Source organism: Mastigoproctus giganteus, chromosome 5 (genome assembly GCF_048544385.1).
Source record: "Mastigoproctus giganteus isolate SK-2022 chromosome 5, ASM4854438v1, whole genome shotgun sequence".
Classification (NCBI taxonomy): Eukaryota; Metazoa; Arthropoda; class Arachnida; order Uropygi; family Thelyphonidae; genus Mastigoproctus; species Mastigoproctus giganteus.
Genome location: NC_143579.1, coordinates 95,692,491 through 95,717,935, shown reverse-complemented (window position 1 = coordinate 95,717,935; position 25,445 = coordinate 95,692,491). Strand labels below are relative to the sequence as shown.

Sequence of the window (25,445 nt, the reverse complement as noted above, 5' to 3'; positions counted from 1 at the left end):
AGACCAAGTAAATGTTTTCTAATCCTCGATAGTCCAGTGCTGGTGTTGCTGTGCCCACAGGAAGTCTTGTTCTTCATTGATAACAAAGGTACGCAATGTGGCCTTCGGCTGTTGTAGCCCATTCGCGACAAAGTGCGACTAGTCTGTTGCGATATTTTGTTCTGCGCAGCAAGGTTGCATTCTGATGTGATGTGCAACATTGTGGCCTGTCTGTTTGCTTGCCCAATTCTAGCCATCCTTCTCTGACCTCTCTCATCAACAAATGATTTTCTTTCACAGGAGTGCCATTGAGAGGATGTTTTCTGTTCGTTGCACCATTCTCGATACACCCTTGAAACTGTGGTGGTGAAAAGTTCAGGAGAACTGTCATTTCAGAGATGCTTTGTCCAGCATGTCTTCCACCTACTACCATGCCACGTTCGAAGTCCATTAGATCACTCCTTTTCCCCATTCTTGCTACGGTTTGTACGCTTAACTATACTAGAAAGGTTGTTTTGCTGCATTTATATCCACAACTCTGGTCATGTGACTTGCAATATTGTGGGACAAACCATTTGTGTGCACAGCAGGGTTGTACCTAATAAAGTGGCAGCACAGTGTAGGTATACATTTTGATGCCTAAAATACTTTTAAAACGTACCTTCAAAAGTTAAATCAGATTAAATCTCTTAAATCTGCTTGGAGTTATAAGCAAAATGTTTTTAATATTTTTGATTGAGTGAAAATAGTGAAATATATATATTAAAAAACTGCTCCCAGTCATGGTTTATGGCTCAGTCATTTGGTCTGCTGCTTCACAGTGCAATCATCCTCTTCTGTTTTTTGAATCATGATTCTAAAATGGGCAAGTGTTAAAGCAGATATGTTTGTTTTGTTTGTTTGTTTATTTGTTATTTAGGAGCATTAGCAACTAAGGCTATATTGCTCCGGGAATATGCGGTGGTCATTCCCTGACCATTCCGCATCCTCCGTATTTGGTGGTGACGGGATCGAACCCCCGTCTAATACAAGAAGCATGTGCTACGCACTGTTGCTCCTTCCCACCTGGCTACGGAGGCGCCCAAAGCAGATATAGTGTGTTTACCTGAACAAGATCAGGAATGCATAACAATCTTAATTACACCATTATTTATTCTAGCTTCTTTGAGGACTTTAAATAAAATGTACATTTCAATTCTTTGCTCACTTCAGTTTGGGATAAAATTGGGATCCAGGTCCTTCAGAAAAATCTAGATTCAGATTATCATTAGCATTAGTAGAGGCATATGATGCAAGAGAGCAAGCTTATGCAGCATCAGCCAAAAAAAAAAAAAAAAAAACACACTCTCCCATTTCACCCCTCCGTTCATTCCAAGTACCTGTCCAGCTAATGTTCATGTGATGTTTTCAAGTGTTCATGTGATGTTTATTGTATGATTACAAAACAGAATCAAAACACTGGATAGATTTTTTTCTGTACTTAACTGTGAAATGATAATGATCTAATTGACATGTACTTGTTTAAAAGGATAAATTCTTTGTAATGTACATTGTTTTTGGAATGCTTGGTTTGTAGTGTTATTTATTTTTGCAGTATGAATTTCTCTATATGCTTTTCTGCCCATGTGCTATCTGGGGGTGGTGTTTTTTTGTGATGGGTGACTAATAAACTGATATTTATTTATGAAAATGATATGTCGTAAATTAGATAGTTTTACTACTGACTGGGGGAAAAAATGTCAGCAGTTTTCATAAATGCTGATTGAGTTTTTAAATCTGTTCCTTTGTCCTCATGTAACTGCTGGTAACATTGGGAAGGGGATCATGGGAGTCACTACATGTGGGTTAAATGCATGTTTCATCTTTTAATGTTGTGCAGATCACAGTTAGTGCATAGAAGTTTGTGTAGATCATACAAGTTTGCACTAACTTTTGTTCAGTGTTCTGCTGCATTTTGACATATAATGAAGGGGTAATTAATCTGAAATCATTTAGTGTAAATTTAGACCTAACTTGTCAGATAATTTGAAACAGATAATTTGAAACACATCTTAATAATTTATATTATTTTCTTCTGTCAATAAATTTAACTTGTTACTTAACATGGAGTTTTTTTAGCCTAAATGAGCTGTTTCCATCATTCCAGTATATGAAAAGTTTTTATATCTATTTTATGAGCTGATATAACAGTCAGTTCATGAAATAAACTGGCTATTATAGTAACTGTTAAAAAAAAAAAAATTAAAAGATGCTGTTGTTTATTTTTAGGGATCACTAAAGCAAGAAACAATTAATAACCTTGAAAAATATGTATACCAAGATGATAGACTTCCTATGCTCTTTAAACGGTAATTATTTTTCTTTATGCATGTTGCTTATTATCTTTTCCATTAATGTAATATACACGCATCATAGTATTAGTTCAAAACATTTAATTTTAAAAAAAGAAATTATTGAAAGGAAAAGTTTGTCGGATCATTCACATTGTCAAGGGGGCAGCAAGTACTGTCTGATAATAAGTATTGCTGTCCTTTCAGCCTTAGGCACCTCCGTAGCCAGGTAGGCAGGAGCAGCAGTGCATAGCACACGCTTCTTGATTAGGCCGGGGTTCGAGTCTGTGCCCACCAAATACGGATGATGCAGAAAGGTCAGGGAATGATGACCGCATATCCACAGAGCAATATCAATATGGCCTTAGTTGCTAATGCTCCTAAAAACCAAATAACAAACCTTTCAGCCTTAACAAGGTTTGAGTTTGTAAGGGTCATTCTGATGCCCATTATATGTTAGGTAAAAAAATCTAGGCATGTTACGTACACTAATATACACAAGTGCATATCTTCTAAACTTTATGGATTAATAGATTGAAAATACAAAGGTGCAACACAGGAACAAAGGTACTAAGATACAAAGATCGTTCAAATGAAAATCCTAAAAACCTATATAAAATGCATATTATGCAAAAAATGATGATAATCTTGTGTCAGATTATTTATTGAATTTGTTGCATTATTTGGAAAAAAAAAAAGTCGACTTTTAAGATTGTAACACCCATGTAGTCATACACCAAGGTAGATGTGTGATTTATAATCTGATTTTTGAATGTAGAATAATAAAAGCGATTCTTGCACTACTTCTATTTAAAAAGAAATTGAGCAGCAGCCTGGAAAGCAAGGCAATGGGGATTTCCAGGACTGCTGGGATTCATAGTGGAAAAAGTAAATACATGGGCTGTGTTAGGGTAACTAAGATATAGAAATAGGTGCATGTATACTTGCACGTACACCAATGCTAGGAGTATAGTTTATAAATTTGATGAGCTTGAAGTGCTAGTCAAGACATCAAAGGCAGATATTGTTGGGATATCAGAGACTAGTGTCACACAGACAAGCAGTGCAGAACTGGAATTTGGGGAGTACAATGTGTACAGAAAGGATAGAGGACAGAAAGGGAGGAGGGGTTATACTGTTAGGTAAGAAACATAAAATCTAAGGAAGTACATCCAATTTATGTTGGTGGACAATGCAATGTTGAGTCTGTTTGGTGTGACATAAGCACTGGGAAAGGAAAAATGAGAGTAGGTGTGTGTTATAGGCCAAATGAATCTGATGAGTATAATGGGCAATTGAGCAGAGAAATAGAGTGGGCCAGTAAATCAGAGTGTCTTATAATAGGGGATTTTAATTTCCCAGAGATTGACTGGAATTTGTGGGTTGTTACTCTTGCACTAGCAAGGCTTTTGTGAATTATTGGATGATTGTTTTCTACAGCAGCATATCACTTGAGCCAGTGATACTCTTGATCTGATTATCAGTAGTGATTCTTCATGCATCAAGAATCTGCAGATAAAGGAACCACTAGGTGGCAGTGATCACAGTGTGCTCAAGTTGGATTTACTCAAAGAGGTAACTACCATCAAGGGTAAAGGGAAGGGTTTTTGCTTTCGTAAAGGTGACTACGGTGGTCTGAGACAGTATTTAAATTCTATACGGTCGGACCAACTGATGATGTTACCAACAGAACATTCAAAATGGGAATCACTCAAAGAATTAATTTTGGAAGCTACTAGGCTTTTCATACCAACAAAGAAATATTGTTCAAGATTTAGGCCTAAATGGATGTCAGATGAACTAATTAGATATGTGACAGAGAAGAAAAATGCATGGGATACATATAAATTAACAGGTAACACAGAAGCTTATGATAGATATAAGCTGGCCTGTAACCAAGTCACAAAGGAGGTTATGCAGGCGAAGACAGATTATGAAAAATCTTTGGCAAGGATGCAAAGAAAAACAGCAAAGAGTTCTTTACTTATGTAAACTCTAGAAGGAAGGGGATGAATCAGATTGGTCCACTTGATATTGATGGTTTAACTGTTGATAAATCTGATCAGGTAGCTAACAAACTAAGTGAATATTTTGCATCTACATTTACGCATGAGGAGTTATTCAGGGAGGGGAACGCCAGAGGTGAATTAATCTCTGGCAGTGAGCTACATGATTTTGTAATAACGGAGAGGAAAGTGGAGGAGAAATTGTTGAAGATAAACATAAAAAAGGCACCCTGAGTGGATGGGATCTATCCAGTTATATTAAAGGAGGCAGCAAAGGAAGTAAGCAAACCCATAGTCATAATTATGAGAGCTTCCTTGGATTCATGGGAGGTACCCATGGACTGGAGATGTGCAGATGTGACCCCAATTTACAAAGTAGGATCAAAGTGTGACACAAGTAATTATAGACCTGTCAGTTTATAATTATTTCTGTTCCAGGGAAATTAATGGAGGCACTGGTTAAAGAAGCACTGCAGAATCATATAGACAAGACTTCAGTTATAGCTCAGACACAACATGGTTTTGTTAAGGGGAAGTCTTGATACTATGATGTGGTCACAAAGGAACTGGATGCAGGGAATAAAACTTCAATATCATATATTTGGATTTTAGAAAGGCTTTTGATACTGTTGCACTTGGAAGACTGCTGTACAAATTGGAGCAGTGTGGCATTGGAGATAAGTTGTTACAATGGATAAAGGGATGATTGAGTGGGAGAAGACAGAGAGTGGTAATCAATGGACGCTGCTCTTTATGGACTAATGTTATTAGTGGAGTCCCTCAGGGTTCAGTGTTGGGTCCATTGTTGTTCTTTGTATTTATAAATGATATTGATGATGGTATATCAGGCTTAATGTCCAAGTTTGCAGATGATACGAAGGTTGGCAGGGTTGTTAAGGACACTAATGACAGTACGCTGCTGTAACAGGATCTGTTTGTTTGTTGTTTGGTTTTTAGGAGCATTAGCAACTAAGGCCATATTGCTCCGGGAATATGCGGTGGTCATTCCCTGACCTTTCCGCATCCTCCGTATTTGGTGGTGATGGGCTCGAACCCCGGTCTAATCAAGAAGCGTGTGCTACGCACTGTTGCTCCTTCCCACCTGGCTACGGAGGTGCCAGTAACAGAATCTAAAAAAGTTGAGCAAATGGGCTGAAAGGTGGCAAATGAAGTTTAACTTTGACAAAGGTAAAGTAGTACATATGGGAAGCAGTAACCCCAGAGTAACGTATCAGCTCTGTGGTACTACACTGACAGTGGTAGAGAATGAAAAGGACCTGGGACTAACTGTGCAGGCAGATATGAAGTTTTCTGAGCAGTGCAGATGGTCTGCAAGAGTAGCTCATGGTGTCTTGTCAATGATATACAGGAATTTTTCCAACAGGGGTAAAGGAGGTGATTATCCTCTTGTAAGGCAATGGTCAGGCCACACCTTGAGTACAGTATACAGGTCTGAAAGCCTCATTTTAAGAAGGATGTAGAGCTGTTGGAATGAGTACAGAGACGGTCAACAAGATTAGTCAATGGAACAAAGGGTTGCTCTTACGAAGAAAGGCTGAAGTTTTGCCAGCTCATGTATTTGTTTGTTCCATGAGGACTTCCAGCAGGTTGGGTAAACTCTAACACCTTGCTTTTGAGGCTGCAACATTATTATTATTAGCCATTTTGTGCAAGGAAGCCTGAGGCTTATACTGCACCAGGCAAGCATAAAAATAAAAAAAAAATTCTGAATTACCCAGGGAGAGTGAGAACTGGGTGGATTTTTTTTTTTTTTTTTTTGGCTGATGTCGTCTAAGCTTGCTTTCTTGCATCATATGCCTCTACTAATGCTAACTCAGTGCAAGCCGTATTCAGAACTATGTTGATTTCTTGCCAATATATATATATATTTTTTTTTTTTTTTTATGTGAACCCCAAACACGAGAGGTATTAGGACCTATAGTACTTAGTACCGTGCTTGGGTTTGAGGTTAAGAAGACGAAAGAAGATATTTGTTGACATTGGACTTGAACTTCTGTAGATTGTAATTTTCAGGAAATACTATGAAGGAAGGTTGTTCCAGAAAACGGCAGTTGAATGAATAAATGAGGAAGATGAAAAGTTGGTTCTGTGGGTTTGAAGTTGGACAGTAAATGGATGTTGGCTGGTGGCGGCACGTGTTCGGACTGTTTTGAAAGAGAGAGCAGGAATTATAGAAGCCAATTCAGAAGAACAGTGCCCATGGAAGTATCTGTAGAAGAGGCATGCAGCAGAAACAGTGCGTCTATGAGAAAGCGGGTGGAGAGACTCTGTTAGAGATGAATCATTAATTAACCTAACTGCCCTCTTCTGAATGGAATCAAGAAGCCAGAGAGAGGTTTTGGGGGCACCACCCCAGATATGGGAACAATATTCCATGGCAGGGCGAATTTGCGATTTATACAGAGTGAGCAGCTGTTTGGAAGAAAAGTAACGCCGAGAGCGAAAGAGAAAACCAAGTTTTTTAGATGCAGAGGAAGCAATATTTGTAATGTGCTTGTGCCAAGAGAGATTAGAAGTCAGGGTAATCCCCAAAAGAGATATATCATTTTGCCTAGAAATCGGAGTGTCACTAAAGATAAGCATAGGAGTAGAAGAATCCTTTTTGCGAGATATAAGACAAGACTGAGTTTTAGAAGGGTTGAAATCAACTAAGTTGTCTTTGCCCCACTGGAGAATTACCTGAAGATCGGCATTTAAGGAATTGGTAGCAGATTTTCGAGAAGTTGAAGTTGATTGAGCAGGACAAGGTTTCTCAAAATGGAAAGTTGAATGCAATGTGCTATCATCAGCAAAACTATGGATAGGATTTCCAGTCAATGGAAGAAGGTCATTGATATACAAGAGGAAAAGAGTGGGGGAAAGAACTGAACCTTGGGGGACACCGGCATTAGTAGAGAAGTTAGAAGACAGAGAGCCATCTACCATCACCCTCAGTGAGCGATCAGAGAGAAAACTGGATAACCAATTACTAAAAACAGTTGGCAAACCATAAGATGGAAGCTTGTTTAGAAGACCTTTATGCCAAACACGATCAAAAGCCTTTGAGATGTCAAGAGCAACTACTTGTGTTTCACTGAACCTTTCCATTGAATTAGTCCATAAATGGGTAACATAAGCCAGAATATCTCCAGTGGATCGACACTGACGGAATCCATACTGGTGATCGTTGATCAGACGGAAGGTTTCTAGGTAGTTTAAGAGTTGGCGGTTAATTGATTTCTCCATTACTTTAGAAAGAGTAGAAGTAATTGCAATGGGACGATAATTGGATGGGAGGGATTTGTCACCCTTTTTAGGAACTGGCTGGATATGAGCAAATTTCCAAGCAGAAGGAAAAACACCTTTGGAATAAGAAAGTGAAAAAAGGCGGCAAAGAATAGGAGTAAGTTCAGGAGCACAGGTTTTGAGAACAAGTGGAGAAATACCATCAGGACCTGGAGCTTTCTTAGCATCAAGATTCATCAAAATCCTTCTGATATCCTTTTGACGGAAGACCACAGGAGGCATTGAATGGAGCGTGTTGGGAATGGTGGGAGGTGTTTTACCAAGATCATTAATACATGAGCTGGAAGAAAAATGGGATGCTAGAAGGTCAGCTTTATCCTTGGCTGAAGTGGCAACAGAACCATCTGGTTTGGACAGAGGTGGGAGTAAAGATGGGCAAAAGTTGCGGCCAATAGCTTTGGCAAGAGACCAGAATGCTCGGCTACCATTAGGGCAAGAAGCAAGTTTTCTACTCTTAGCCTGTTCAAACTCTAGTTTGGACTGGTTAATAACTGCTTTACAACTGTTGCGAGCTTTGGTGTAGGCAGAAAATGAAACTGAAGAATTAGAAACAAGCCAATTACGATATGCAACATTGTTCTCTTGGACAGCCTTAGCACATTTATTGGAAAACCAAGGTTTAGATAAAGGACAAGATTTTAAAGTGGAGTGTGGGATAAAGGATTCCATTCCTGCAAGAATAATTTCACTGACAAGATCTGAGCAAACGTTGACATCAGAAGTTTTGAAACAGTAATCCGACCAAGGAAAAGAAGAAAAGAAGTCTCGCAGGTCATCCCATTTTGCATTCTTGTAATGCCAAACAACACGTGGTTGGGAATAGCCATGAGATAAAGGTTCCATTGGAGAAGAGACAATCACCAAGTTGTGATCTGAAGTGCCTAAAGGACCTTTCACTTCGACCGTGTACTTAGAAGGGTTGTTTGTGAGAAAAAGATCAAGCGTATTGGCTGTATGATTAGGATTGTCCGGTATTCTTGTAGGTAAATGAACAATCTGTGCTAGGTCATTAGTAATTGCAAAAGCCTCAGCATCTCGACCTGCTGGGTCGGTGTGACTAGAAAACGGAAGCCAGCTGGAGTTGTGAACATTAAAATCACCAAGGAAAATTACTTCGCTGTTAGGAAAGTTGGACTGGAGAAAGTCAAGTTGCAAAGAGAGGAAGTCAAAGAGCTCCAAGTGATTAGTGGAGTTGGGAGAACGGTAGAGACAAGAGATGAATTTGACACAATGAGGTAGAGAGATTTTAAGCCAGAGAAGATCAAAGAGAGGAGATTCCAAATTGCCAAGTCTCTGACAGGGAATATCAGAATGGACATATGCACAAGTACCACCTTTGAGGCGAAAGGAATCATACAGCGAATAATTTGGGCATCTGAGATGAGCAGTAGATGAATCAACCGATAACTGAGATTCTGTCAGAAAAGTACATGGGGTTTGGCAGACTGCAAGTGGAAATGGACATCGTTGAGATTAGAATTGAGACCACGTATATTTGTGAAATGAATTAGGAAGTCCTTGGGAGGTTTAGATCTTTTCGCAGATAAGCTTGCTCTATTAGTTTGACAATTCATGGTGTATTCAATAGTAAGGAAAAGTAGGTGGGACATGCTGTATGAAGTAATGAAATTTTTGGATATGGCGTACATGTGGTAAGAATATACCCAGATCCTTGACATAACGTGGCCGGCCGCGACAATGCTCCCCGCATACATACTACTCGGACTCCCTCCAGTCACTATCTGGCAGAGTAGAGGCAGCAAGATTATACACTAGCTGATCCGGAAGCTTCCTAGAGAGTTACCAATAGGTTCAGTCCAGTGTACTAACTAGCGGCCGGTTTGCGAACACCGTTTTAGAGCTGTACCCTCGAAATGTAAGGAATATTGGATCTCGCCACGACGTTCATCATAACCTCAAAAGTCATCAATCATACTGCATGATGGAAGAGATAGGGAAAGGTTGACCGGAACTTAGCTCTAGAGACTAAACATGGGTTCCACCATTTCAAGCCTCCAATAAGCAAAGTGGTGGTATTTCACCGGTTGATGAGAGTCATCTACCACCTAGTACTGCCTGGTAACATAGAGGGGCGGCGTTCCTCCATGTGGTGTGGGCGCCACACCTCGACCCCTGCTTACGTTGGTTCACACCTGGGTGGTCACCCACCATGTACTTGTGCATGGAGGTTATACCCAGGATTACTAACAGTCCCACCATCGTGAAGGTGCAAGCAGAGGATTTGGCTGTCACAGACCGTCCGGACTTCGCCGAAATTGGGTCCACTTGACTTGGGTGTCACCCGAATATCAGTTTCATCAGCGTTTTAGACTCCCAGATAGCAAGTATAGCTTGTCTGGCATATCTGAGAGAATGTCTGTGACAACCTCAAGGACCAATATACTTGCTCCCAATCATATTCAACCATTGGAGCAGTAGCAGTGTTTCTGTCTGCTATCATTTCAGCTTTTCTTCCACCTGACTATAGTATCTTTTCAGTGGAACTACATACATTAAAATTAGCTTTAGAAAATCTGAACCTTTACCCATCTTCAAAATACTGAATTTACCCTGTCTCTCTCAGCTCAATTATGGCAATGCAAGCCTGCTTTTGGAAATTGAAGAATGGCATAAATTAGTAATCTTTTGTTGGATCCCAGCACATTCTGGGATAATGGGGAATGAACTAGTTGACAAAGTGTTAAAAATCCATCAACATTGGCTTTAACCTTGATCCCTATTCTTGCCCCTGACTATAATATCATCAAACAAGCAGCTTGCACAAAGGAAAGAGCTGTGGCACACCCAAACTAATAATAAACTTTGTCAGTTTAAACAGGACCCAAACCTTTTTCACTCCATCATTTGGACAGTGTGACAACCGACTAACAACTTATGGCTGGCAATATTGAACACTACTGAAAGAAAAAGAAACTGCTTTAAAAGTCCTAAGCATATTATTATAAAAGCTATTTTTAAAAAATACTTTTTAAAAATCTTGCTACTATAGTTTTTAACTGCGTTCACTTATACCCATAGTCATTATGTCACGAAGGCCTGCAGAGAAAGCTCTGGGTGGTAAGACTACCAAAAGGAAGCATGTTTCTCTGAACATTAAGGATAAGATGGAGTTACTAAAACGTCTGGACAAAGGTGCATCAGTTAAGTTTTGTGTGATGAGTATGGTATTGGTTCCTCTACCATCTTTATGATTTGATGAAACAAAGAAAAATTGTTAAAATTTTATGGTGTTAGTGATTTACCTGAGTTAATGGAATTCAGGGAGACATTACACAAAGTGCTGGTTTGACCCATAAAGAATGTAGAAATAGACTGTTAATGGAATGGATCCGACAGTGCCGAAGTGAAAAATACCCTCTCAATCGTTCTATTATCATATCCCAGGCAAAACGTTTCCATGAGCAGTTAGGCCTAACTGCTCATGGAAACTGCCCTGTGAGTATATATCAGTATATATACCTAACTGCCCTGTGAGTATATATCAGGCTGGTATGCAAAATTTAAGAAACGTAATGGTCTTCGTATCTTGGCAGTGTGTGGTGAAAAAGCATCAGCTGATTATGATGCTGCAGAGGCTTATTTGGGCAAGTTTGCAAAATGAATTGATGATAACAAGTTTACTGCAGAGCTGGTGTATAATTCTGACAAAACTTCTTTATATTGCAGGTATATTCTTAGAAAAACTGTTGTTGCACCCGAGGAATCAGCACCCAGTGGGTTTAAAGACTCAAAAGAAAGGATAACAGTTTTAGGTTGTGCAAATTTTTTTTCAGGATTCACATAAAATGAAACTTCTTATTATTGGTAAAAGCAAAAATCCAAGAGCTTTCAAAGGAGTAAGTGCCTTTTCTGTTATTTACAAGGCAAACAAATGAGCATGGATTACCAAACCTGTCTTCCTTGATTGGTTTGAAAACCACTTTTACCAGAGGCTAAAGTGGTTTTCTTTGCATGTCCTGCAGACATACAATGTCTGCAGGACTTCTTACAGTGACAGCAAGATAATGTTAATTCTTGATAATTGAGCAGCACATCTTGATGCACAGTTTCTTATCAAAGATAATGTGTTTACTGTATATCTGCCACCTAACTGTATGTCTTTGATCCACCGAATGGATCAAGGGATACTGAGGTCATTCAAGGCAAACTATAAGAATAAATTTGTGCATAGAATGCTAAAGGGTGTTGGAATAAAAATATTTCAAAAAGATTTTAATATCAAGGATGCTGTCTGGATTGCTGCAAAAGCCTGGGACAGGGTTTATGAAGACACTTTAAAACATGGTGGGCTTAATTTATGGAAAGAATCAGTCTTTGATCATGAACAAGAATGATTTCATTGGACTTAGGGTGTTGAGAGAGAGAGAGAGAGAGAGAGAGAGAGAGAGAGAGAGAGAGAGAGAGAGAGAGAGAGAGAGAGAGAGAGAGAGAGGAAATTTGTCGATGATTTGACGAATTTTGCTAAAGGTTTGTTGTGTCATCAGGCTCAGCTGTTGGATTATGATGCAGTGGAAGAGTGTCTCTGTTGATGATGATCCAGTTACTCTCAGATTAACAAACAGTGAAACATGTGACATGGTAATGAATGAAAATGAAGATAACGAGAGTGATGATGATACTGTTGCGCACGCACGCACGCGCGCGCACGCACACACACACACACACACACACACACACACACACGCACGCACGCACGCACTGGTTTGCAAATTGAATTTTGATTCTAATAATAATAAGCAAAATTTGATGAATATTATCCACAGGCTATTAAAATAAAGATATAAAGCACAAATTTACAATTTATTTCCAAAAGTTTATGAAATTATATGTGAAAATTGGAAGAATATTATCCAGTATTAGCAAAATAAAAATAAATTTATTCTTTTGTACATAGTGTAAATAATATACAGTGGTGGACAAAAAAAAAAAAAAAAAAAAAAAACTGCATCACCTTAAAAAAAAAAAAGTAACATTTGTAGTGAAACATAAGATGTTTGATTACAGTCATTTTGTTTGTTGCAAAGCAAAGGTATTGCATCAGATAACGCTTCTATTGCATCAGATAATGCTTCTATTGCATCAGATAGTAATTGAAAGGTATTGCATCGGCCATTTCTACAGGGTGTTTCATAAAGGATGCAACTACCCTTTATGAAACACCCTGGAATTTTAACAAATCACACAAAAGGGAAATAAATTACACATACTTTTATCTTTACAACGGAAAGAAATTACACAACCTTTACAAGTGTTGGAAATGGTTTCCACTCACCTGGATGCAGGTTTGTACCCTTTTCATGACATTTGCAGATGCCTTACATAATGTTTGCAATCTCTTTTTCAATGTTAGCCTTCTTCAATTCATCAAGAGTATGAGGAAACAGTGTCCCGGGTGCTGAAATTAAAGCGTGAAACCGGTGATGTGAGGAGAAGACCTGGATCAGGCCATAAGAGAGTGACTATGCCTTCTCAAGATCAATATTTGAAATGGCTATGCCTTTGTAATTGCCATTCTAGTGCTCCTGACCTAAAACTGGTCTTTGAGACGGCCTCTGGTGGTGAAACAAGTGTGCAAACTATCCAAAGACAGCTTTCAGAATGTGGCCTGCATGCCTATCGGCCCAAGAAGCCTTTGTTGACCCAAAAAATGAGGAAGAAGCAGCTTGCTTGGGCTAAAACGCATGTTTCATGGACAAAAGAGCAATGGAACACTGTCATATTTTGTGACGAATCAAAATTCAACCTTCAGGGCTCGGATGGGAAGCGATATATCAGAAGACGAAAATCAGAGGCATACCATCCTGACTGCATAACACCAACTGTAAAGTTCTCCCCCAGTCAGATGGTCTGGAGATGCATAACAAGCAAAGGGGTGGGGTGAATTAAATTTATTAACAGAACAGTGAATGCGGAAACATAAACTGCTATTGTGGAGGAGTGAATGAAACCATTTAGAATTCAACATTGGTAACATCATCAGTTGATTCCACTGTACAGAATTTAAAAACTGTCTGAGACCTCTGTAGTCACCTTTAAGAAAACAAAAGCCCTTCCTTTTAACGTTGATGGTTGTTACATCTTTAAGTAATTCCCACATCAATACATTGTGATCACTATCACCCAGTGGTTCTTTTATCTGCAAATTCTTAATGCATGAATAATCACTGCTGATAATCAGATCAAGAGTATTACTCCCTCTGGTTGCCTCTCGAACATGTTGCTGTAGAAAACAGTCATCCAATAAATCCACAAAAGTCTTGCTAGCATGCGAGTGACCAACCCACAAGTTCCAGTCAATATTTAGATTTACTGGCCCACTATTTCTCTGCACAATTTCTCATTATACTCATCAGATTCATTTAGGCCAGTAACACACCTACTCTAATTTTTCCTTTCCCAGTGCTTATTTCACACCAAACAGACTCAACACTGCATTGTCCACCAAAATCATTTGGATGCACTTCCTTAGATTTTGTATGTTCCTTAACTAACAGCATAATCCCTCCTCTCTTCCTGTCCTGTCTTTCCCTGTACGCATTGTACTCCCCAAATTTCAATTCTGCACTTCTTATATCTGTGATATCCAAACAATATTTGCCTTTGATATCTTGACTAGCCCTGTCTAGCACTTCAAGCTCACAAATTTATTAACTATACTCCTAGCATTTGTGTACATGCAAGTATACATGCACCTGTTCCTGCTCCTAGCCACCCTAACACAGCCTATGTATTTACTTGTTTCACTGTTACACCCAGCAGTCCTGGAAATCTCCATTACCTTGCTTTTCAGGCTGCTGCTCATTCTAATAGAAGCAGTGCAAGAATCACTTTTGCCTCTGCCTGCGGCTATTGTTAACCTTTTAGTCTCTGTATCCCCCTCCCCCAAGCTAGCAGTTTTCCGACCCACCTAACACTGCCCCAATAGCATCAGCAAATATTCTTGCACCCTTTCTATTTAAGTGTACCCCATCCCTGTAGAAGCAGTCTCTCCTGTCAACAAGCACAGACCAGGCTGAAAAAAATTCTACCCCTTGAGCCTTGCGCAGCCTCTCCAGGGCCAAATTGATTGACAAGGCTCTCATCATATACTTCCTCCTATCGTGTCTGGGCAGAATTGCAGACACTTTCACTTTCAACCCTAACTTGCGACTTTTTTTCAACATTGACCTGTACTTGTTGAGTAAATCTGCAGATCTCTTACTCTTAATGTCATTAATTCCAACGTGTACAACAACAACATCACCTTTTGTGCCCATAAAAGATGATATCTGCTCTACAACGTCATGAACTTTTGCCCCTGGCAGACATACCATGGTCCTGTTCCACCTATCCTTCTTGCATAGTATATTCCTTGTCTCCCTGACAATAGAGTCACCAATGATATAATTACACTGGATAAAACTGTTAAAGTTTTAAAAATTGATAAAAATTAATTTTTATCAGTTTTTCAATATGGAATTTTAACAGTTTTAAAACTGATAAAAATTCCATATTGTACAATACAATATGGAATTTTTTAAATACAATAAAATAAATTAGAATAAACAATGTAGATATAACACAGGATAATAAACCTGATAAAAGTGCTAAAATACTGAAGCTTTCAAAGGCATCCGCCTTCTTTTTCAACAGTGAAGCTTATCGTACGGCACATCCTTAAATATCAGCCCGCTCACAGTTCAAAGCACGTGTTTCCACAGGAGCATGGGCAGTATTTTTTATTTCATTTTATTTGTATCATTATTATTTTAATACAACGCAATGCTAATTTATTTAATAACGATTGTACAGTTATTGTGAGGGTGTTTCACAGTCCATTGTGTGGAGAATCGCACGTGAAAGTGCACAGTTTCTTATCATTTGAAACCTTTTTCTGTGTACACAATTACGAGAGAGAGTTCTTAGATTCAGTTGAGGTTTCTAGACTTGAGATGTGCGAATGTATTCCCCAATTCATAAAGGGGAATCAACAGGTTACAGGAGTAATTACAGACCTGTTAGCTTAATGTCAGTTCCCGGGGAAAATAATGGCATTAATTTGATTAAGAAAGTAATACTGATGCTCTAGATGGGATTGCAATTATTCTGCAGTCACAGAATGGATTTGTTAAGGGGTGGTCTTGTCTTACCAATCTGATTGGAAATTTTGATGCAGTGACCAGAGGACTGGATGCTAAAGAAATAATTTTGATATTGTATACTTGGATTTCAGGAATACTTTTGATACTGTTTGCACATGAAAGACTGCTGTATGGACTGGAGCAATGTGTCATTAAGGTCAAGTTAATGCTATGGATAAAGGGATGGTTGAGTGAAGAAGACAGCGATTGATTATCAATGGGCGCTGCTCTTCTTGGACTAATGCTATTAGTGAAGCTCCCCAGGGTTCTGTGCTGGGCCAGTTGTTGTTTTCAACATTTATTATCAATATTGATGAAGGTATATCAGGCTTAATGTATAAGTTTGCAGATGATACCAAGTTGGCAGGGTGGTTAATTACAGTAATGAGGATGAGCAGCTGCAACAAAATCTAGGAAATTAGATCGATGGACTGAGAAATGGTTGAAGGTTTAACATTGACTGATATACGGCACTTCTTTTATGGGTGCAGCAATCCCAGGGTAATTTATCAACTGTGTGATACCACACTCATGATAGTAGAAAATGAAAAAGACCTGTAGAATTACCACTGGCTTTCAGTCAGATGCAAAATTATCTGAGCAGCTTGAGAGGCTGCCAGGACAGCTCATAGGGTTTTGCCAATGATATATAGCAACCTTGCTAGCATGGATAAGGAGGTGATTATCCCATTATTCAAGGCCACATGTTGATTATTGTATACAGCTCATAGGGTTTTGCCAATGATATATAGCAACCTTGCTAGCATGGATAAGGAGGTGATTATCCCATTATTCAAGGCCACATGTTGATTATTGTATACAGGTGTTGAGGCCTTACTTTAGGATGTAGATCTGGTGGAATGGGTGCAGAGGACAGCCAGATTCGTCAAGGGAACAATCGGGTGCTCTTACCAAGAAAGGCTTCAGTTGTGCAAATTGTGTTTGGAGACTAGGTATCTGCAGGGAGATCTGATTTGAGGTGTTTAAGGTCTTGAATGGTTTGAGTAAGCTAAACGTTGATATTTTTCCTCTTGCTGAGACTACATATTAGGGGAGAAAAATTGAAGATAGGGTAGGATAGATGTGCAGAAGTTTTCCTTTGGCCAGCATGCGGTTGATTGTTAGAACAAGTTTCCAACTGTTGTTATGGAAGTGAGTGGTTTGAATAAATTCAAGGAAGAACTAGACAAATTCTCTCAGGGGTATGGAGGGTAATGTGTGTAGGTTTTTTTTTTTTTTTTTTTTGTTGTTGATACTATATAAGCTTGCTTTCTTGCATCATTTGTCACTACTACTACTACATCTACTTTTTTGTTCACTTTTACAAATTAAAGTTTTAATTAATTGAATAATATGCAATTCATATGACAAAAAAAAAAAAAAAAAAAAATTCGCAATGAAACTAAAACTCACAATAACATTCATAAAAGGCAATGCATAACAAAAGTAGGATACTTTGGTTTGTTTTCATGCTATCACAATGTTGAATCTCACTGGTTGTGAGATTCAACATTGTGATATTTGTCACATATTGGGGACTCTTTCAATCAATGGGATCTGTATGCCAACAGAATACTGCTGATTGTTTGTAGGGACTTCCTCTGAATTTAAGGACACTCTCATTATTATATCTAAAGATATGAATACCTCTTTTTCTAGTTATTTCAATAACTTCAACAGATTCCAGCAGTGTTAGGAGCCATATTTGCTTTTACCAGCTACAATATCTCTTCCAGCAACTTTTCATTATTATAAAATCATTTAATTCTCAATCAGTGTTAGATAGACTTCTGGTATCCCCACACTAGGATATGTTTGTATAGTATACAAATTTTAAGTACTAGTTGTCATCAAATGCAGATGGTGTAGGGATATCAGAGATGTGGTGCCACATGCATAAGGAATGCAGAATTTCATTATGGGGAGTACAATGTGTATAGAAGTTATGCTCATGGTTAAGAAGTACACAGAATCTAAGACAGTGCACCCAGTCACATGGGTGGCAGTGCAATGTTGAATCAGTATGATATTACATAAGCACTGAGAATACAAAAATGAGAGGCCAAATGACTGTGATAAGTATAATGATCAACTGTATAGAAAATGGAATGGACCAAGAAATCAGAATGCCTTGTAATGGGGACTTTAAACTTTTCAGGTATTGAAACGTGTTGGTTGGTCACTCACACAGCAGCACAACTTTTCTGGATTATTTATAGAATGACTATTTTCTGCACCAGCATGTTAGAGAAGCAATATTCTTGATCTGATTAGCAACACTGACTCTTTGTACATTAAAAATTTGCAGAGAAAACAACCAATGAGGCGACAGTAATTAGTGTATTGATGTGGGATCTGTTTTAAAGATTAACTGCTGTCAAAGGTAAAGCAGAATGGATTCTTCATTTGTAAAGGTGACTGCAATGGTTTTAGACAGTTTTTAAATTCAATTTAATGGGAAGAACTGATGATACCCCAAGGGCTCACATCTGGTGAGTATGGGCTTGGCACACCTAGTGTCCTGAGCCAGATATCATCATTCTTTTTTCTTGGTGATTCCCTTCTACTTCTCTCTCTCTCAGGGTAACTCTGAAATTTTTTTTTGGCTGGTGCAGCATAAGCCTCAGGCTTCCTTGCACCGTATAGCTAATAATAATGTTAGCAATTGCAAATTCCAAATAGGAAGTAACTGTAGAAGCTACTAGGCCCTTTATACCAACTAAGAGATACTCTCCAAGGCTTAGTCCAAATGGATCTCGTAAGAAGTGATGAGACTAGTAGGAATGTGGAATGTGTAAAAAATTATCAAGGGGGACACAGAAACCAATGATAAGTATAATCTAGTCTTTAACCATGTCAAGGAGGGGGTTTGGCAAGCTAAGGGAGATTATGAAAAGTCTTTAGCTAAGAAAGCAAAACAAAACTAGCAAAGCCTTTATTGCCTATGTTAACATTAGAAAGAAAGGGTGCTTCTTGCATCTGTATTCACATGTGAAGAAGTTTTTATTGATTGGAATACCAAATGTATACCAAGTTTAACTGTGAGATAAACGATTTAGTGATAACTGAGAAAAAAGAGGAAGAGAAACTGAAAAAAGAGGAAGAGAGCTAAAAGTAAATAAGGCACCTGGGGTTGATGGAATTTATCAAATTATATTAAAAGGAGCACTAAGGTTAAGTGGAAGGAAGGAAGGAAGGAAGGAAGAAAGAAAGAAAGAAAGAAAGAAAGAAAGAAAGCCATCCCAAGAAGGTGCATCTTTACAGTAAAGGAGATACTCAAACCTTAGCCATAATTATGAGAGCATCTTTGAATTCAAGGGAGTTTTCTATGCACTGGAGATGTGCAAAGTATCCCCAGTTCACAAAGAGGGATCAAGAGTATCATGAGTAATTACAGACTGTTAGCTTAACTTCTGTTCAAAGGAAAATAGTGGTTAAAAAAATAATGTGGGACCATATAGATAGGAATGCAATTATAATGCAGTTACAGCATGGATTGGTAGTGCGATGTGAGAGAGAGAGAGAGAGAGAGAGAGAGAGAGAGAGAGAGAGAGAGAGAGAGAGAGAGAGAGAGAGAGAGAGAACTGGATGCAAAAAATAATTTTGATATCATATACTTTGATTTCAGGTAAGCTTTTGGCACTGTTGCACATAAAAGACTGGTGTACAAATTGTAGCAGTGTGCTATTAAAGGCAAATTACTGCTATGGATAAAGGGATGTTTGAGTGGGAGAAGGCAGATAGTGGTTATTAATGGGCAGTGCTATAAGTGGACTAATTTATTAGTTGATTGCTCCAGGTTTCAGTTCTGGGCCCAGTGTTGTATTCTGTATTTATTAATGATATTGATGAATGTATATCAGTCTTAATGTCCAGTTTGCAGATGATACAAAGATTGGCAGGGTGGTTAATGACAGTAATCAAGGTAAGCTACCACAACAAGACCTAGAAAAATTAGGCCGATGGGCTGAGAAATGGCAGATGAAGTTTAACATTGACAAATGTACCTACTATATGTTACTACACCTGGGGGATAATTGTGCAGGCTCATGTGAAGTTCCATGCTCATGTGGTTTTGTCAGTGGTGTACAGGAATTTTCTAGTAGGGATAAGGAGGTGATTATCCCATTATACAAAGTATTCATTAATCAACACCTTGAGTACTGCTAACAGGTCTGGCAATCTCATTTTAGGAAGGATATAGATCCTGGAATGTATTCACAGAAGGGCACTGATATTGGCCAAAGAAATGAAATGGTGTTCTTACCAAGAAAGGCTTCAGTTCTGCAAATTGCAGCATCTATGGACTAGGCAACTGCAAGGTGATCTGATTGATATGTTTAAGGCTTTGAATTGTTAAGCAATCTGAATGCTGATGGCATTCTTCCTCTTGCTCAGACTACAGATGTGATGGGGCATAAATTCAAATTGAGGATGGATGTTTGCCTTCAGCCAGAACGTGTTTGATTGTTGGAAAAAACCCTTCCATATATTGTTGTGAAAGTAGGTAGTTTGTATAAATTCATGGAACTAGTATTGTTGGAGGGAATGGACAGTTAATGTGTAAAGTTTTTTTTTTTTTTTTTTTGCTGATGCTTAACAAGCATGCCTTCTTGCATCATTTGTTAATAATAATATTTCCTGGATGGTTATTTTTATTTATTATTCCCTTCCTCTGACTTTGATTGGTGTTTCTGTTTTATTAATGTCTTATAACCTTTCTTGATTCACCAGTAGATGGAATTATGAGGGGTGATCATTTAATATGTGGACTGCTGCAAGATCTTATCTTAATTGTCATTGTTTGAATCTTCTGTGGATTTCTCCTTCTCAAAATAAACTTCTCTCCCTTGTGTGTAAAGTTCTCTTCCTTGAACTTTACACACTTTCATCACAGTTGTACCCACACATTACATAAGCATAAGTTGTACCCACACATTAAATGTGTGGGTACAACTTGCAAGGCATTTTTCAAAAAATTCCGAAGTGCTTCCGCTGTGGCTCTGCGAGCATCGTTGTGTCAAATGCGAAACGCTTGCCTTTCAGAGCTTTCTTCAGATGTGGAAACAGGAAGAAATCACATGTCGCTAAATCTGGTGAATAATGGGAGATGTGGTAGAACCTCGGCACCTATGGCAGTGATCACTGCCTGCACAATGTTAGCCGTATGGGGCCTGGCATTGTCTTGATGGAGAAACCACATTCACACTGGAATGTTCTTGATGTTTCTCATGAATGGCGCAGCAAGTTTTTACTCTGAGATCCTGAGAGTATGCTTCCTTATTCATAGTTCCACGACGCACAAAATGTGTAACAAGAATGTCTTTTATGTCAAAAAACACAAGAACCATTGGTTTGTCAGCCGAATGAGAAGCTCAAAATTTCTTAGGTCTTGGTGAATCAGAATGCTTCCACTCACTCGACTATTGTGTTATCTCTGGTCATAGTGAAAAATCAAAGTTTCGTCATAAGTCACTATTTGATTTTAGAAGTTTTAACCGTGTTTCAAAATATCAGTCTTTTCTTGCACAAGTCTACTCTTTGCTGTTTTGTTTTTTCTTGGGTAAAATTGTGTGGAATCCAGCAGTACAGATTTGTGACATTTTCAGGTGATGTTTCATATTGTGAGCATTACCATATGAGATAGACATTCTAACACCTAATTAATGAAGTGTAATTCACTTATTTTCATCCAAGGTTTCCTGGGCTTTTGCGATTTGCTCGGGAGTTGTTGAGGAGGAAGACCAAACAGGTCTTGGGTCATCTCCAACAGACTCACAGCATTCACTGAATCATTTCTGCCATTTAAATATGGCTGACCTATTGAGACACTCATTACTGTACACTTCATTCATCTTTTTAACTGTTTCCATTGCATTTAAGTCCTGTCTGACACAATAATGAATCACATATTGCTGTTCAATCTGTATGTCTGACATGATACTTACTTCAAAACAATCGTCAGTGGCATGTGGCTGAAAAAAACTCTTGTCTTGCAACACTAGCTCGACAAGTATAGGCATGTGCACACTGAATCTATTCAGTAGCAATCAGGGAGAGTCCCCTCTAGTGGCAGTTATGGAAAGTTTGTGCAGTGAACATAAAATTTTGCACCAGTCTACGAATTAAATGATCACTTCTCTCGTATTAGTGTAAAATCACTCAAAATTGGGCTATTATATTTTTCTCTTGTGCCTCACATTCCTAAGGTAATATTATTTATTTTTAGTTATTATATCTTAGTAAGTAAGCAGATCAAGGACTATATATATATATATATATATTATGTGAGGTAAAAGTTAGGCAAAAGTGATAAAAATAAATAAATATGGCTATGTAGCTATCATTAGAGGCAGCAAATGCACATCCTCCACATGATGCCTAATTATATCTGATAATTAAAATAAATATGATATTTAAAATAAAAACATCAGCCAGTAGTACGGCAATAATGCAGAGCGAAACGAAACGTAAAATAATATAAAATAAACAAACAGGGAAGGGAAAGTGGCGGTAGTAGGACAAAAGGTAGTCGATAATACCCTGTATAATTTAGTCAATTAAGTCATTAAACCCAATTAATAAAACATGATGTAAATTTAAAATAATGCCAATTATACATAATTTAGCGGAACCCCCTCGAAGGTACCATTTCCAAAAGACGTGAAATATCACCAAAAGAGGGTTAAAGAAACTACCAAAAAACTAAAATATCAAAATAATAGACTGACCATCATGCCCCATATCGACAGAGGACCACGAGGCCAATAATGGTCATGGAATCGCTGCATTTCAATCGTCATACAAATCATCGCAAAGGCGGAAATATCGAAGAACCAAACCACACCTCCATTCTCCGATAGATCAACCAATGCAAAGGATTTGCATGGCGGTGGTCCTTATGCAGCGAAAAATAATCTATAGAACAGACAGCACTCTAGATCAGAGCCACACCACTGACATAATGCAAGCTTAACCAGCTTATATAATAGAAAGGAAAGAAATAGATGGCGGCACAGGCGCTGCTTATTTAGCATATCAACCCACTACTACCATTAATTTATATTATGTGAGGTAAAAGTTAGGCAAAAGTGATAAAAATAAATAAATATGGCTATGTAGCTATCATTAGAGGCAGCAAATGCACATCCTCCACATGATGCCTAATTATATCTGATAATTAAAATAAATATGATATTTAAAATAAAAACATCAGCCAGTAGTACGGCAATAATGCAGAGCGAAACGAAACGTAAAATAATATAAAATAAACAAACAGGGAAGGGAAAGTAGCGGTAGTAGGACAAAAGGTAGTCGATAATCCCCTGTATAATTTAGTCAATTAAGTCATTAAACCCAATTAATAAAACATGATGTAAATTTAAAATAATGCCAATTATACATAATTTGGCGGAACCCCCCTCGAAGGTACCATTTCCAAAAGACGTGAAATATCACCAAAAGAGGGTTAAAGAAACTACCAAAAAACTAAAATATCAAAATAATAGACTGACCATCATGCCCCATATCGACAGAGGACCACGAGGCCAATAATGGTCATGGAATCGCTGCATTTCAATCGTCATACAAATCATCGCAAAGGCGGAAATATCGAAGAACCAAACCACACCTCCATTCTCCGATAGATCAACCAATGCAAAGGATTTGCATGGCGGTGGTCCTTATGCAGCGAAAAATAATCTATAGAACAGACAGCACTCTAGATCAGAGCCACACCACTGACATAATGCAAGCTTAACCAGCTTATATAATAGAAAGGAAAGAAATAGATGGCAGCACAGGCGCTGCTTATTTAGCATATCAACCCACTACTACCATTAATTTATATTATGTGAGGTAAAAGTTAGGCAAAAGTGATAAAAATAAATAAATATGGCTATGTAGCTATCATTAGAGGCTGGCTGATGTTTTTATTTTAAATATCATATTTATTTTAATTATCAGATATATATATATATAAATAAAAGTAAAGTAAATTAGAATGATAATTAAAAAAATAAAAATAATGCCAGTAGCATGGCAAGACCGAAGAGCTAAAATAGTTGAAATTAAACATAATGATCAAACCAACAGGGAGGGAAGAGAAGGGTAACAAGAGTAAAAATATTGCAGCAGAAACTCTTCAAGATAATTTAGAAATTCTAAATACAAAGATAATAATCAATTAAATTTTGAAAGCCAATTAAATATAAATTTAACAGCACCCCCTCTGATGGGCACCAAGTCCAAATTTATGTGAAATATCATATGTCAGAGGGGGCGCCGTTAAATTTCTATTTAATTGGCTTTTAAAATTTAATTGATTATTATCTTTGTATTTAGAATTTCTAAATTATCTTGGAAAGTTTCTGCTGCAATATTTTTACTCTTGTTACCCTTCTCTTCCTTCCCTGTTGGTTTGATCATTATGTTTAATTTTGACTATTTTCGCTCTTCTGTCTTGCCATGCTACTGGCATTATTTTTATTTTTTTAATTATCATTTTAATTTACTTTACTTTTATATTTCAAGCATCATGTAGAGAATATGCTTTTTGCTGCCTCTGATGTTTGCTTTATCCTTTTTATTTTTATTATGAAAGATTCAGTTTTCAATTATTTCAAACATTATTTAAATATATACAGGGTGATTCACTACCAGTGCGACAAACTTGCAGGAGGTGTAGGGGGCACAAAGTCAAATTGGAATCACATAGCATTGCAGGGTCCGAAATGCCTTCGTCATGCAGTAGAGGATGTTGAATGGGAGGTCTCGTGAACAGCGATCCCGCTGGAAGTCAGCATTTGTGAATCGGTTCCTGAGGCAGTAGGATGGACGAGTATTCAAACGTTGAACTGGCTGACATGCACCTCGTGTATGGAGCTGCAGACTGTAACGGGCGTGCCACTCTGCACTTGTACCAGGAACGTTTCCTGCACAGGTGTGCTCCTCATCATACGATTTTTGCACGTGTGCACAGAAGGTTACATGAGACTGGTTGTTTCATGAGAGGTACCATGAATCGAGAGCGAATGACGAGGACGCCAGACAATGAGGAGAATGTCCTACGTCTTGCAGAAGGCAATCCGAGTACGAGTACTCGAGCGATAGGCCAACGATTGGGTATTTCCCAATCTACTGTCAACAAACCAAATGAGTTCATACCATCTGCAACGCGTCCAATCATTGAAGCCTGCAGATTATCCACTCTGGAGGACTTTTGCTACTTGGTTTCTTCAACAGAAATGGTTCGCAAATGCTGACTTCCAGCGGGATCGCTGTTCACGCGACCTCCCGTTCAACGTCCTCTACCGCATGATGAAGGCATTACGGACTCTGCAATGCTATGTGATTCCGATTTGTCTTTGTGCCCCCTACACCTTCTGCAAGTTTGTTGCACTGGTAGTGAATCACCCTATATATGTATATATAGCTATTTATTAACTGCCATTTTAGGCAATTAATAAGTGATCATATAAATTTTATAAAATAAAAAAACAGATTCCATGTATAATTGTAACTGAAATGATTAATTGATTGGTGTCTGGAGGTGGACAAGAGGATGTCCTGTACAAAGACATGTTTGGTTAACTACATCCTTTTAGGAAGGATGTAGAGTTGCTAGAATGAGTACAGGGAAGGGCACGTGATTGGTGAGAGGAATAAAAGGGGTGCACATATAA

At 38.2% G+C, this 25,445-nt stretch overlaps 1 protein-coding gene across 5 annotated transcripts in view; it reads left to right on the top strand.

Annotated features, from left to right (window-relative positions):
• The window catches only part of Nt5b (5' nucleotidase B), a 589,792-nt gene that overhangs the window by 308,707 nt on the left and 255,640 nt on the right, over positions 1-25,445 (top strand). For all 5 annotated transcript variants that reach the window (XR_016546972.1, XM_090374117.1, XM_090374115.1 and 2 more), the window contains exon 9: positions 2,248-2,327. Coding sequence is in view for 4 of the 5 variants with exons in the window: in XM_090374117.1 (XP_090230243.1) it covers positions 2,248-2,327 (80 nt within the window). In the remaining variant the exon portion in view is untranslated. The remainder of the gene's footprint in view (positions 1-2,247; positions 2,328-25,445) is intronic.